The 13,285-nt window shown below is 45.9% G+C and overlaps 1 protein-coding gene across 1 annotated transcript in view; it reads left to right on the forward strand.

Moving 5' to 3' along the window:
- The first annotated feature begins 7,907 nt into the window (after positions 1 to 7,907).
- Positions 7,908 to 13,285, forward strand: part of LOC148532313 (phospholipase B1, membrane-associated-like) — a 239,858-nt gene continuing 234,480 nt past the window's right edge. The window contains exons 1-2 of the mRNA XM_088467993.1: positions 7,908 to 7,971; positions 12,676 to 12,716. Coding sequence (XP_088324119.1) covers positions 7,908 to 7,971; positions 12,676 to 12,716 — 105 coding nt within the window. The remainder of the gene's footprint in view (positions 7,972 to 12,675; positions 12,717 to 13,285) is intronic.

Here is a 13,285-nt window from a genome sequence, read left to right on the forward strand (position 1 = left end):
CAGAAACGTCAGAAAAAGTGTCCTCATTGTCCTGAAAAATGCGGTTGTACCCAATGTCCACTTAGCCACGGACACGTGGACAAGTGGAACAGGGCAGACTAAGGACTATATGACTGTGACAGCCCACTGGGTAGATGTATCACCTTATGCAGCAACAACAGCAGCGTCACCAGCATCTCAGAAACGCCAGCTCGTTCCAAGGCAGGCTACGCTGTGTTTCACCGGTTTCAGTAAGAGGCACACCGCCGACAACCTCTTAGAGAAACTGAGGGAAATCATCGCCCAGTGGCTTACCCCACTTAGACTCTGCTGGGGATTTGTGATATCTGACAACGCCACCAATATTGTGCGGGCATTACATCTGGGCAAATTCCAGAATGTCCCATGTTTTGCTCACACAATAAATTTGGTGGTGCAGAATTTTCTGAAAAGTGACAGGGGCGTGCAAGAGACGCTTTGGGTGGCCCCAAAAATTTCTGGCCTCTTTCGCGATTCAGCGACTGCGTGCCAAAGACTGGAGCGCCAGCAAACACTCTTGAACCTGCCCCGCCATCACCTGAAGCTAGATGTTGTGACGCGGTGAAACTCAACCCTCTATATGCTTGAGAGGATGGAGGAGCAGCAAAAGGCCATTCAAGCCTATACATCCACCTATGACATAGGCAAAGGAGGGGGTATGCACCTGACTCAAGTGCAGTGGAGAATGATTTCCGTGTTGTGCAAGGTTTTCCAGCCCTTCGAATTTGCCACACGTGAAGTCAGTTCAGACACTGCCAGCTTGAGTCAGGTCATTCCCCTCATCAGGCTTTTGCAGAAGCAGCTGGAGAAAGCGAAGGAGGAGCTACGACGGAGCGAATTCGCTCGGCATGTGGGACTTGAGGATGAAGCCCTTCATTCGCTTTGCCAGGATTTTAGGGTGGTCAAACTGTTGACCACTACATTTTGGCCACTGTGCTCGATCCTAGGTTTAAAGCCTATGTGGTGTCTCTCTTTCTGGCTGACACAAGCCTGAAGAGGTGTAAAGACCTGCTGGTAAAAACACTGTCAGCTGAAGCGGAACATGACACGTCAACAGCTCCTTCTTCATTTTCTCCCGCAACTGGGGCTGCCAGGAAAAAACTTAGGTATCCTAAGCAACCCGCTGGCAGTGATGCAGGGCAGGCAGGACCAAGTTTGGACATCTGATCCAGACTGAAGGACCTGGCAACAATTTCTGACATGTCTACTGTCACTGCATCTGATATTGTCACCATTGACAGAATGGTGGAGGATTACATCAGTGACAGCATCCAAGTAGGCATGTCAGACAGTCCGTACCTGTACTGGCAGCAAAAAGAGGCAATTTGGAGGCCCCTGTACAAACTGGCTCTATTTTACCTGAGTTGCCCCCCCTTGCAGTGTGTACTCCGAAAGAGTGTTTAGTGCAGCCGGGAACCTTGTCAGCGAAAGGCGAAGGAGGTTGCTTCCACAAAATGTGGAGAAGATGATGTTCATAAAATTATGAATTATCAACTCTTCCAGGGAGACCAGCCTCCAGAACGTACAGAGGAACCTGTGGTGGTGGATTCCAGCGGGGACGAATTAATACTCTGTGAGGATGAGGATGTACACACCACTGAAGAGGGTGAGGAATCGGTGGATGAGGAGGATGAGGACAACATCTTGCCTCCGTAGAGCCAGTTTGTGCAGGGACAGATTCATTGCCAGCTTGTTTTGTGGGGGCCCAAACGAACCAATCATTTCAGCCACAGTCGTGTGGCAGACCCTGGCGCTGAAATGATGGTTTGTTAAAGTGTGCATGTCCTGTTTATACAACATAAGGGCGGGTGGGAGGGCCCAAGGACAATTCCATTTTGCACCTCTTATTTTTCTTTGCATTATGTACTGTTTGGGGCCTAGTTTTTCAAACTGCCATCCTGTCTGCCACTGCAGTGTCACTCCTAGATGGGCCACGTGTTTGTGCCGCCCACTCGTGTCGCTTAGCATAGTCATCCAGCTACCTGGGTGCAACCTTTTGGACATAAAAACACTATTGTGAAGTGTGAGGTGTTCAGAATAGACTGGAAATGAGTGGAAATTAAGGTTATTGAGGTTAATAATAGCATAGGAGCAGAAAAACCCACAAATTCTGTGATTTTAGCTGTTTTTATGCTTTTTTTTAAAAAAATACAGATCCAAAACACAAAACCCAGAACACAAAACACGGAAGGGTGGTTTTGGCAAAACCAATCCAGATCCAAAACACGAATAAAGATCCAGATCCAAAACCAAAACACAGAAAGTGGCCGGTGCACACCCCTAGTACACACTAGACGATTCGCTCCATGAGCGATATCGTCTAGTGTGTCCCTGGCAGGGGTGTGCTCAGTGTCGTTAACGACATTGAGCACACACACTGAACGATATCATGAACGATATCGTTCAGTGCCGGGCTCCCTCCCTCATCCCTGAGCATGCAACAGCCTGACAATATCGTCAGGTTGGCCTGCATGTTCGGACGACGAACGACAATGACCAACGACCTGCGGGAGCTCACATCATTGGTTGTTCGTTGTTATCGTTCATCGTTTTAGCATACACACTTACCGATATAGTGAACGACTGAACGATAACAATATCATTATCGTTCAGTTGTTTAAAATATCAGCAAGTGTGTACCCATTAGGCGGCGGGAGAGAGGGTTAGGGTTAGGCTGCAGGGGGGGAGGGTTAGGGTTAGGCTGCAGGGGGGGAGGGTTAGGGTTAGGCTGCAGGGGGGGGAGGGTTAGGGTTAAGCTGCAGAGGGGTAGGGTTAGGGTTAGATTGTGGGAAAGGTGGGTTAGGGGTAGGGTTAGGGTTAGGACATTTACCTAATTGGGTCGGGATTCTGACTGTGGGGATTCCGCTGTTGATATATTGACCACCGGCATATTGACCACCGGGATTCCCTAACCAGCCCTCGTGTACAGTAGGTAGAAGAGTCTATTCAAGATAAATGATCAGAATTACAAGTAAAATTGTGACTTTTGCATATATGGAAAATGTATCAGCACAGAAATGTGTACATACATGTTTGGTTCAAATATCTTAAGCCGCATTCACACATAACGATATGCTCCATGAGCGATATCGTTAAGTGTTTTCCCTGCACTGCCCGGCTCAATGTCGGGAACGACATTGAGCATACACACTGAACGATATCGTTACCGATGTCGTTCAGTGACCCGACCCTCCCTCATCCCTGAACATGCACAACCTAACGATATCGTCGGGTTGCCCTGCAAGTTTAAGTGATTAAAGGCATTTTTAACGATACGCGGGAGCGCGCATCGTTAACAATATCTTGCATACACCCTGGACGATATTGAACACAATGAACGATAACGATATCGTTATTGTCCATATTGTTCAATTTATCTGCAAGTGTGTATGAGCCATTAAGATATCTGCATCTTTAAATCTAATATATACATATGTCTGGCAGCAGCATCAACTCAGAGACTTGCACAAGACCTGTAAGTTGTAGGATAGGACTCTGTGAAAGACGTGTCATAAAGATAGATGTGACAGTTGGATACATATCTAAGGTCATTTATTGCACTGAACTTACCCTTGATCTGTTTCTCCAAGCTCAAACAAGGGGAAGTATATCATACACTGAGGTGGAAACACGGCATGGTTTTAAATTAATATTTGTATTGAAGTAGATATCCGAACAGAATGGTAGTAGGTTTGACCGCCGCCTCTGGCTCTGTCATCAATAGTCGATGGTTTTAAACCATCAGTTAGAAACAAATGATGATTGAGCCATTGATGGTTTAACTTTGCGCATTAAACACTACACCACTGTTGGCACTCTAGCATTGATGGGAGGCCACGGATGGTGTATATCGGTGGCCTCCCATCAATGGTAAAGCTAGTTACCATCGCCATCAGACCGCCGAAGGTTGCTAATCATCGATGGTCGATGACCATCTCTAATCTATAACACTGCTGAATAGTCACTCATCTGTCGGGAAATATTAAATGAAATATAGGGATCTATGTACTAAGCGGTCTATTTACTAAGCCTTGGATGGAGATAAAGTGAACGGAGATAAAGTCCCAACCAATCAGCTCCTAACTGCCATGTCGCTGGCTGTGTTTGAAAAATAACCGTTAGGAGCTGATTGGTTGGGACTTTGGACCTCATTCAGACCCGCTCACTAGATGCGGTCGCTCGCATCCAGCATATGCAAATTTGTCAATGTGACGGCATGGGAAGCGATCGCTCACCAAAGCATAAGCACACCCACTTTGGCTGTGCGAGCGATCGCTCTGTGTATGCAGACACCCATTAGCATATGTTGAGACGCCCACTAGCGCACGTCATCTCCAGGAAGTGTATTAAAACATTGGTACATCGAGCGCCAGCGGTAGCGATCGCAGCGCTTGTGGTTGCCTTACCCTGCCGCAAGCACTGCAAAATCTTCAGTGTAAAAAACAGGCATGTGACATGTACTATGACGCTGTCTGTTAATTATGCACGCCTTAAAAATGGCATTGAAACACCCAGGCATGCCTGCGTTCGCACCTACACACCTGCGTTATTAGTGTCCTGCCCCTGTTACCACCCACAAACGGCCTCTCCTGTCACTCATTTCACTGGGCTGTCTTTGCTGGGGTTGCGAGCGGGCTGCGATCGTACAGAGTAGTTCGCGCATGAGCAGAACGAAGTGTGCGCATGTGCAAACCATCGGGCTGCTTGCAAGTGCACCGCGCTAGCGAGCGGGTCTGAATGAGGTCCTTTATCTCCATCCAAGGCTTAGTAAATAGACCCCTAAGCCTTGGAGAGAGAAAAAAGTGGATGGGGATAAGGTGCCAACCAATCAGCACCTAAAGGTGCGTACACTTGGAATGATCTGTTCAGTGAACACTGGGCCTGATTCAGACCCGGTCGCAACCGGGTCGATGGTGGCCCACAGCGCATGCGCATGACGGAGCCGGCTCCGTCGTGCACATGCGCGAGACCAGGCTAGCGACGGGCAATCCGTCGCTCCGGGTCTCGCACCAAAGGGGGCGAGCTGTCGATGTTGAGTGACAGCTCGCCCCCTTTGGTGAGCGGGCCAGGGGGGTGGCTGCCCAAACGGAGGCCTTCCCATGAGAATGCCTGCCATTTGAGGGCGGCCCCACTGACATCACAAGTGATGTCAGTGGAGAGCTTCCGGCTCTGTTTGAGCAGAAAGCTCTCTGGGGCTTGCGGCCATGAGACCCTATCACAAGGGTCTCGTCGCAAGGCCGATGGTCGCGATGGTCTTGACCATCACGACCTTCATCATGGCCGCTCGCTATAGCTGTGGGTGGTCACCCACAGCTATGCGAGCGGCCAGGAGGCTGCTCCAAAAAAAAAAAAGCCGGCTTTGATTCGGAGCGAGCGCTCTGTCAGAGCGAGTGGCTCTGAATCAGGCCTACTATCGCTGAACGATTTCCCTTGAACTTTCTGTAGTGCAGAACAGACGATATTGGATGAACACACTGACACTGAAAGAGAATGGAGATTATGAATACTTTAAAATCGCTAGAGATAAATAATCGCTGTCCAGACAATAATTGTGTTTCCAACGCACAAAAATTCTTATTGTAATAAAAGAAAGTTACATGCTTTCATCTAGCACAATTGGCGCAAAGGCAATGAAATACATAATACGATACAGCCCAATACATACGCGTGCGCACCGGTCCCAGCAAACAGTCATCTGTCCAGAAGTCTGTGGTCATCTAAGAAAGAATGGCTGTATACTAGAACCAGCATGCAAGCTATATACCTTCCCAGAACAAAGAAACTAGTTAACGGGTTTCCATTGGATCTTGCTCGTGGACATTCTGGTATGATGCAGGTCATTGGGCAGTTCATATAGCATCACTACGTGCATGTCCCAGTTCTTCAGTGTTGCTTTGTGTGGTTTTCCCGCCGAAGAACTGGTTTAAACTAGTAGAAAAACACTACAAACATTTTCACCATTCTAACCACTATTTTCATATTGTTCATATCTTGCGAACGCATGATGCGATTTCCTTGCGGGTTGAACCGGAAATCTGCAAACAAACAGTGCTTTAGAATGGTACCAAACATGGTATGTTTACTAGCTTATGTGCCTTAAATATCGTATACATTACAATTCACAACATGATTATTTGCTAATATAACCTCTAATATTAAGCATTTAATGTGGGGAACCTTTTTATAAGTTTTGGTATGTGTAAGTGTAAGGATATTGCGTGTAGTCGCTACTATGCATGGTGCATTTTATGTGTAGAATGCTTTGCTAAACAGCGCAACTGTGCGCTGTGCGTCTTGTATATTATATGTATGATTTAATGTGCGTATGGGGTATGGTAGGACTTTTAACAAGTGGTTTCATGCTGATGACGCAAGATGGCGTCGTCAGGGGCAACCTAAGATGGTGTCGCTCCATATTAATTTTAAGATCTGGTCTCAGCCAATCATCCAATTTCGACAAGATCTATGATAGATATCTTTCAGTGAAGTCATCCTGCCACATCTCTAAACAGGCAAATCGTGATGAAATCGTCCAAGTTGGCCTTCATGTACGGACGACCATAGATATCGATATCGTCCATGCTGGAACGCGCATCGTTGGTTGTTCGCTGCACAAAAATGAACGATATGAACGATTTATCGTTTAACGATATCATTATCGTTCATAGATGTCGTACTGTGTGTATGAACCTTTACTGTCATTTTACAGACTGTTTCAAAACTAACAGGAGAGGATTGCTTGGTACTTTATCTCCATCTAATTTATCTCTCTCCAAAGCTTCGTACATAGTACCTGATTCAGACCCGCTCGCTTGGATGCGTTCGCTTGATTTTCGCATTGTGTGCATGCGTATTCATCACAGTGCGCGTGCGCGAACCAGTGCGAAAGATCAGGAAGCGTTCGCTCGCTGCGCATAGACAGCCCAGCAGAGTGAGTGACAGGAGAGGCCATTTGTGGGTGGTGACAGGGGCTGGAGATTATAAACGGGGGAGTGGAGGTGCGAACGCAGGTGTGCCTGAGAGTCTTAACGCCGTTTCAGAGGTGTGTATAATTAAGAGGCAGCGTCATAGTACATGTCACCTGGCTGGTTTTTACACTGAAGTGATCGCAGTCCTTGCGGAAGGGTATGGTCTACCTCAAGCGCTGCGATCACATCCGATGGTTGCATACTCTTCCTGGAGATGACGTGCGCAAGTGGGCGTCTTAAGACAGGCTGGTGGGTGTCTGCATACACAAAGCGATCGCATGTTAAGACATAGTGGGCGTACTAATGCCTTGCCGTGCAATCGCCTGCCTTGCTGTGGGTTGGCCGGATTTGCATACGGTGGGTGCGTGCGAACGCATCTAGCGAGCGGGCCTGAATCGAGCCCATAGACCCCTAAATTATCTGTGGGTCGTATTTGTGTTCTAAAGAACATAAGTTACCCTGTCTATTACCCTGAATACAAACTGTCTCACATTGGGAATAGTTATTGTCGTGTGTCTCCATAATTAGTAGAAATTAGCCATTGATGAGATGTTTCTGGCAATTGCTGAATTACTATGGATGTGTGAGGGGAGAAAACTGTGCGGTACCTTCAGGAAGGAAGGGAATGAGCCCCTCAGCGGCTGAGCCCATTGCTATACATTGTCCTAACATACAGTGACAGCCGCTGCTGGGCGACTCAGCGTGTCAGATAACATTTTACAAGTGTGGCATTGAAATGTTTGTGCTTTTATCGTACACTAGGCCGGGCTTCAGCTCTCAAAGGTGAGGGTGATAACACACTTTATGGTTGCTGGGTTATCAGTCCTACTCATATTAGTATAAAAGCAGCAAAGGGGCATAAAGAAGCATTTCTCTGTAGTGACGTAGTGACACAGAGAAGCCTCACAGAGGATCCCAGCCATGGGGGTCCAGCTCGGAGCAGTGTTCTGCCTTCTGGCCTCACTCTCATTGATGCTTCTGGACGGTGAGTAACGGGAGATTGGGACTGTGATTTATGAGTCCATTGTAATGAAGATCCATTTTGTATTAATATATTGTAGTTGTTGGATGCAGGTGCTAATGGTGCATACACACGGTCAGATTTGCTAGATCATCGATATCGTTGAACGATAACGATGAACGTTATTAATGATTTCATGAACACTGAACGATTTCTGACAGTATATAAATGAATGATATTGTCCAAATCTGATTGCAAACACAGTCGATTTCAGAAATTGTTATCTGACATGTGGGCACGCGCATCGTTCGCCGATACATGCCAAACATGTCAACGATATGAACGATGTAACGATTTTTACAATAGTTATCGTTCAGATCTTGCAGAAAATCTGACCGTGTGTACCCTCCATAACAGTTATACTCAGACTTCTGGGGGGTAAATTTACCAAAGTGAGGGTTTTTAGAAGTGGAGATGTTGCCCATAGCAACCAATCAGATTCTAGCTATTATCTTCTAGAAGGTGCTAGTTAAATGTTAAGTAGAATCTGATTGGTTGCTATGGGCAACATCTCCACTTCTAAAAACTCTCACTTTAGTAAATATACCCCCTGGTGTGATGTATTAATGTGCGGTTTATTGTGTGATTTTGAAACCACCATCAAACAGATGCGATTTTCAACTGCTGTAACGATTAGTCTGCACCCAAGGTGATAAGACGGCTGTAAAAGATTCAAACTGTGTGAAAAGGAAGTTTCTTCCTGATAAAACTCTGACTTAAATGTATCTTTACAATACACATTTTGAGAGGCATTTATGTATGTATCCCATAAGCATGGTGTAGTTAATTTGTGTTGATGATGATGATGGTAATGGGGGAACACTTACGGGGATATGTATCAAGCAGTGGCGTAACTAGGGTATTTGGAGCCCAGGGCAAATTTGAAAAGGGAGCCGTCCCCCCCCCCCGATGTGCGCGCACGGCAAAAAAATGGGCGTGGTCACTTAAAAATGGAGCGTGTCAACATGACACACCCCTTAATTTTCACACTGAACATTCCTATCCATATGCACCTTAACCCCAGTAGTACCCCTTATACAGTACCCCCAGTATGCAGTTGTGGTCCCTCTTATGCAGGCCCATAGTAGTGCCCCTTATACAGTATCCCCAGTAGTGGTCCCCCTTATACAGCCCCCAATTAGTTCCCCTTACTCAGTACCCCCAGTAGTGTCCCCCCCAAATGCAGTGCCCCATGTAGTGTTCCCCCTTATGCAGTGCTCCCAGTAGCAGTCCCCACAGTGCAGTGCGCCCAGTAGCGATATCTCCTTATGCAGTGCCCTTTATATGGTGCCCCCAGTAGTAGCCCCCCCTATGCAGTGCCATTTATATAGTGCCCCCAGCAGTAGTCCCCCCCATGCAGTTTTCCCAGTAGTGGTCCCCTTATGCAGGCACCCAGTAGTGATCCCCCTATCCAGTGCCCCCTGTAGTGGCCCTTCCTATTATTGCCCCCAGTAGTGTTCCCCTGAGTGCAGTGCCTCTAGTAGTAGGCCCCTTTTATAATGCCCCCAGTGGTAGTTCCCCCCCAAGTAGTAGTCCCCAGTAGAGGTTCCCCCTCCCAATTAAGTGCCCCCAGTAGAAGCCCCCCAGTAGAGGTCCTTCCAATAATGGTGACCCCAGTAGTAGCCAATCCTCCCCCATTGTGCCCCCACCACCAGTAGAGGTCCCCCCAGTAGTAGCCACCCCCCTCTCCCATTGTGCCCCCAGTAGTGCAGATAGGTTAAAAAAAATATATATATAAAAATATACTTACCTGAATCCACGCTGCTGCTGCTCCGGTCCGCTACGTCGCTCCTGCCGCCGCCACCCGCCAGTCCTCCCGGGCTGGCGCGCTCAGCATAATGGGAGAGACGTCATGATGTCATGACGTCTGTCCCATTACCCACTGCAGGAGCCGGACGGAAGCCCGGCTCTTGCAGTGGGTGCTGCAGCAGTCAATGAGAGTCTAACTGACTCTCATTGGCTGCTGTTTAACACACGCATCGCCGCCAGCGTGTGTTATGCACAGCCTGAACCCGCCTCCTGGCGCTATTGGGCAAGCGCTCAGGGGGAGGGAACGGGCTCAGGTGTGCAGCACAGGACCGGCGCTGGAAGCCTAGCGCCGGTCCTGTGTAAATGTGCAGCGCTGACCGCACTCACTGCGGTCGGCGCTACACTGGCTAACTAGGGCGGGCGGGGCCGGTACCGTGGCCGGCGGCGCCCCCCCATGCCGCCGGTCCAACGGCGCCCAGGGCACGCACCCCGCTCGCCCTGCCCTAGTTACGCCACTGGTATCAAGGTTTGGAGAGAGATAAACTTGAATAGTTGCCCAAAGCAACCAATCAACTTCTGTCACTTCAAATGCTGTACTAGATAAATGACACAGGCTGACTGGTTGCTTTGGGCAACTATTACAGTTCAAACGTCTCCCCCTTGGTCATATATTTATAGAATTCACTCCCTTTCAGAAGAGTAGATATCTGGGTAATTCCATTTGTGTAGCATCACCCTTGTGTCAGTGCTATTAAGATTTAGATCATGACACAGGCTTATACTGATACACGGTACCCATCTACAGACAGCCTGTTTCATCCATGCTGGGACTCCTTAAGCTGGGTACACATTAGGTCTCAGGGTCGGCTGTTCGGCCGACCTATCTGACGATTGGTAAGTGTATACACACTTAATTGGCTTCTGTCATGTGGTAAACAAATATAGATTATAAGCAGGGCCGGCTCTAGGGGTGTTCGACCAGTGCGGTCGCACAAGGGCGCCACCCCTATAGGGCGGACCCTTCCCCAGCATCCCGATTTCAGCGGGACAGTAATGTCCCGCTGCTCCATGTTTTGTGCATCCCATTCTCGGATGCACAAAACATTCTCACAGTGTATTACAGGTCTTCTTTCAGAGGAAAGCAGATTTTAGAGACAGCTGTTCACGTGGCTTTTGTGGGAACATGGTGTGTTTACTCCCAGGTTTTAATGTAATAAAAAATACTGCGATATGTATGTACTAACTTATAATCTCCGAGCTCAGTGGAAGGAAATGATTGGCGGTGACCATGGCAACTGTGACATCACATGCAGGAACAGGCCATGATTTTATTCTGCTGTCTGAGAGATTGTAGCAAATTTTGTTTTGTTACTTGTTTAGTGGAAGTTTTTGCTATTCAGCAGGACGGGTTTTATGTATCACAGGGCACAGGTCTTATGTCCAGCGACAGTTTTACTTTTCGCATGTTTAAGAAAAAATAAAGTATCGTTACTATATGAGAACTATATAATGCACCTATTAGAGTCATTTCCCATGCTCAGCTTCCGTCCCCATAGTTCTCAATAGAGACAGCAATATGGGTCTTTTATATTGAACAATTTAACAGTATTGCTGTTAGGACAATACGTTTGTACCTGAGGACGGGGGCTGTCCCCGAAACATGTCGGTCTGAATAAAGAAAACCAACTTGGTTTTATTACAAGCCTGTCGAGTGCCGCCTGCATTTCTTTGATTATATATATATATATATATATATATATATATAATTTTTGAGATTTTGTCTAAAACACAACTCCAATGACGAAATGATCTAGATATATTGGGACACATCGGATATTTGCTCCTTTGAAAAATGCGTCCACCATGCTCTCTTTCACTCCGCAGGAACAAGTTGCCGTGTTAGTAGAAATGTAGTTCCCTATTTATGTGGCATATTTACTAAGCCATTTTTGCTGGATATCCCCCAAATGTACCTTGGAGGGACCACATTTCCGACAGCAGTCACAGCCCCCATAGGTCTGTATGGGGGCGTCAAATCTGTCAGATTTACCAAACTTGGCCGCCGCAATGACGCACAAATTACCAGGAGTCACATGTGGTCAGTAGACTGCACATGTGCAGTAGTGCGGAGGGGACTCGAAAAAGGAGTGAAATTATCGCTATTTCACTTCTTACACATCGCAGGGAGTCCCTGTCCCTGCATATATGTATATTAGTACATTTGGGCAAAACCAATTTCTTATTGACGCAAATAACAGCAAAAATAAATTATAAGTATGGTGTATAAAACCCGATAATTGGTAACTATGCCACTAACTAAGCAGGCAGAGTGTGACTGATAGCTTTGTATACTTGCCGTGCAGAAATGTAGATTGGTTGATTCATACACATAGGACACAGGGATGTCACAGTACCTGAATGCCTCCAGAAACACATTTTTTACATGTATGAGATCCCATCAGGACACATATACCTATAGATGTGGGAGGAGCTTCAGCTGTCTGTAATGAAGGGCCGGTACTACTGTAAAATACTCCAAAAATATACTGATAGGTTAATTGGCTCCCAACACAAATTAACCCTAGTGTGTATGTGTGTGCACATGTGATAGGGAATATAGATTGTAAGCTCCACTGGGGCAGGGACTGATGTGAATGGGCAAATACTCTCTGTAAAGCGCTGCGGAATATGTGTGCGCTATATAAATAACTGGTAATAATAATAATAATAATAATTGCTGCAGTGGAATGACAGGGTAACACTGAACTGTATATTTTATTTTCATATACTGTATTAAAATTAAAAAGTTGGGATTTTGTTGTCATTCATTTAATTTCTCCTGCAAAAGATGTTAATTTATCTAGATTTTTTTTTGTTAGTTAGTTAGTACACTAATTATCAGCAATCCTATTATTTTAGGAAACCCAGTGGAGAAAGCAGAAGCAATTAATCAAAATCCGGTAAGAATATTATATTTAGAAAAAGACAAAAAATGCCTGTTACGCTTGGATGGATGAATAATAAAAATTATAATAATAGTAATATAAACAATAACAACAACATAACAATAAAACAACAAAAAAGTTTAACAACACTCAGCCAGATTCTGAAACTGTTGGCATAGCAAAAAAAAAGTAACAGTGTAACTAGTAGAGGTTATTTACATCCAGGCAATGACTATTTGAATATAATAATTTTGGAAGTGAGTTTAGCATTTAAAAAAACGGATCATAAAACTTTAGTTGCAAATTGTGTTCAATAAATGAATTTTTAAAAAAAGTAACTGTACCTACTGACGTTGCATCTGGATCCACCAGGTCCCTCAATGGCTGTAATGCACCCACGCTTCAGTTTATTTATTATTATTTTAATTCATTGAAATTTTAACTCCACCCAAAGTCTCATTTTAATTTTTGGGCAGAGTTATACTTTAGTTCCTTGTCATCTGTCCCTTTTGGTAATTCAAAGAGATGTCCACACTGACATTTGGAACTGAACAATTAAACAATAAATGGGAACAGCAATTAAG

This window comes from Taudactylus pleione, unplaced genomic scaffold (assembly GCF_031769625.1).
Source record: "Taudactylus pleione unplaced genomic scaffold, aTauple2 ptg000079l, whole genome shotgun sequence".
Classification (NCBI taxonomy): Eukaryota; Metazoa; Chordata; class Amphibia; order Anura; family Myobatrachidae; genus Taudactylus; species Taudactylus pleione.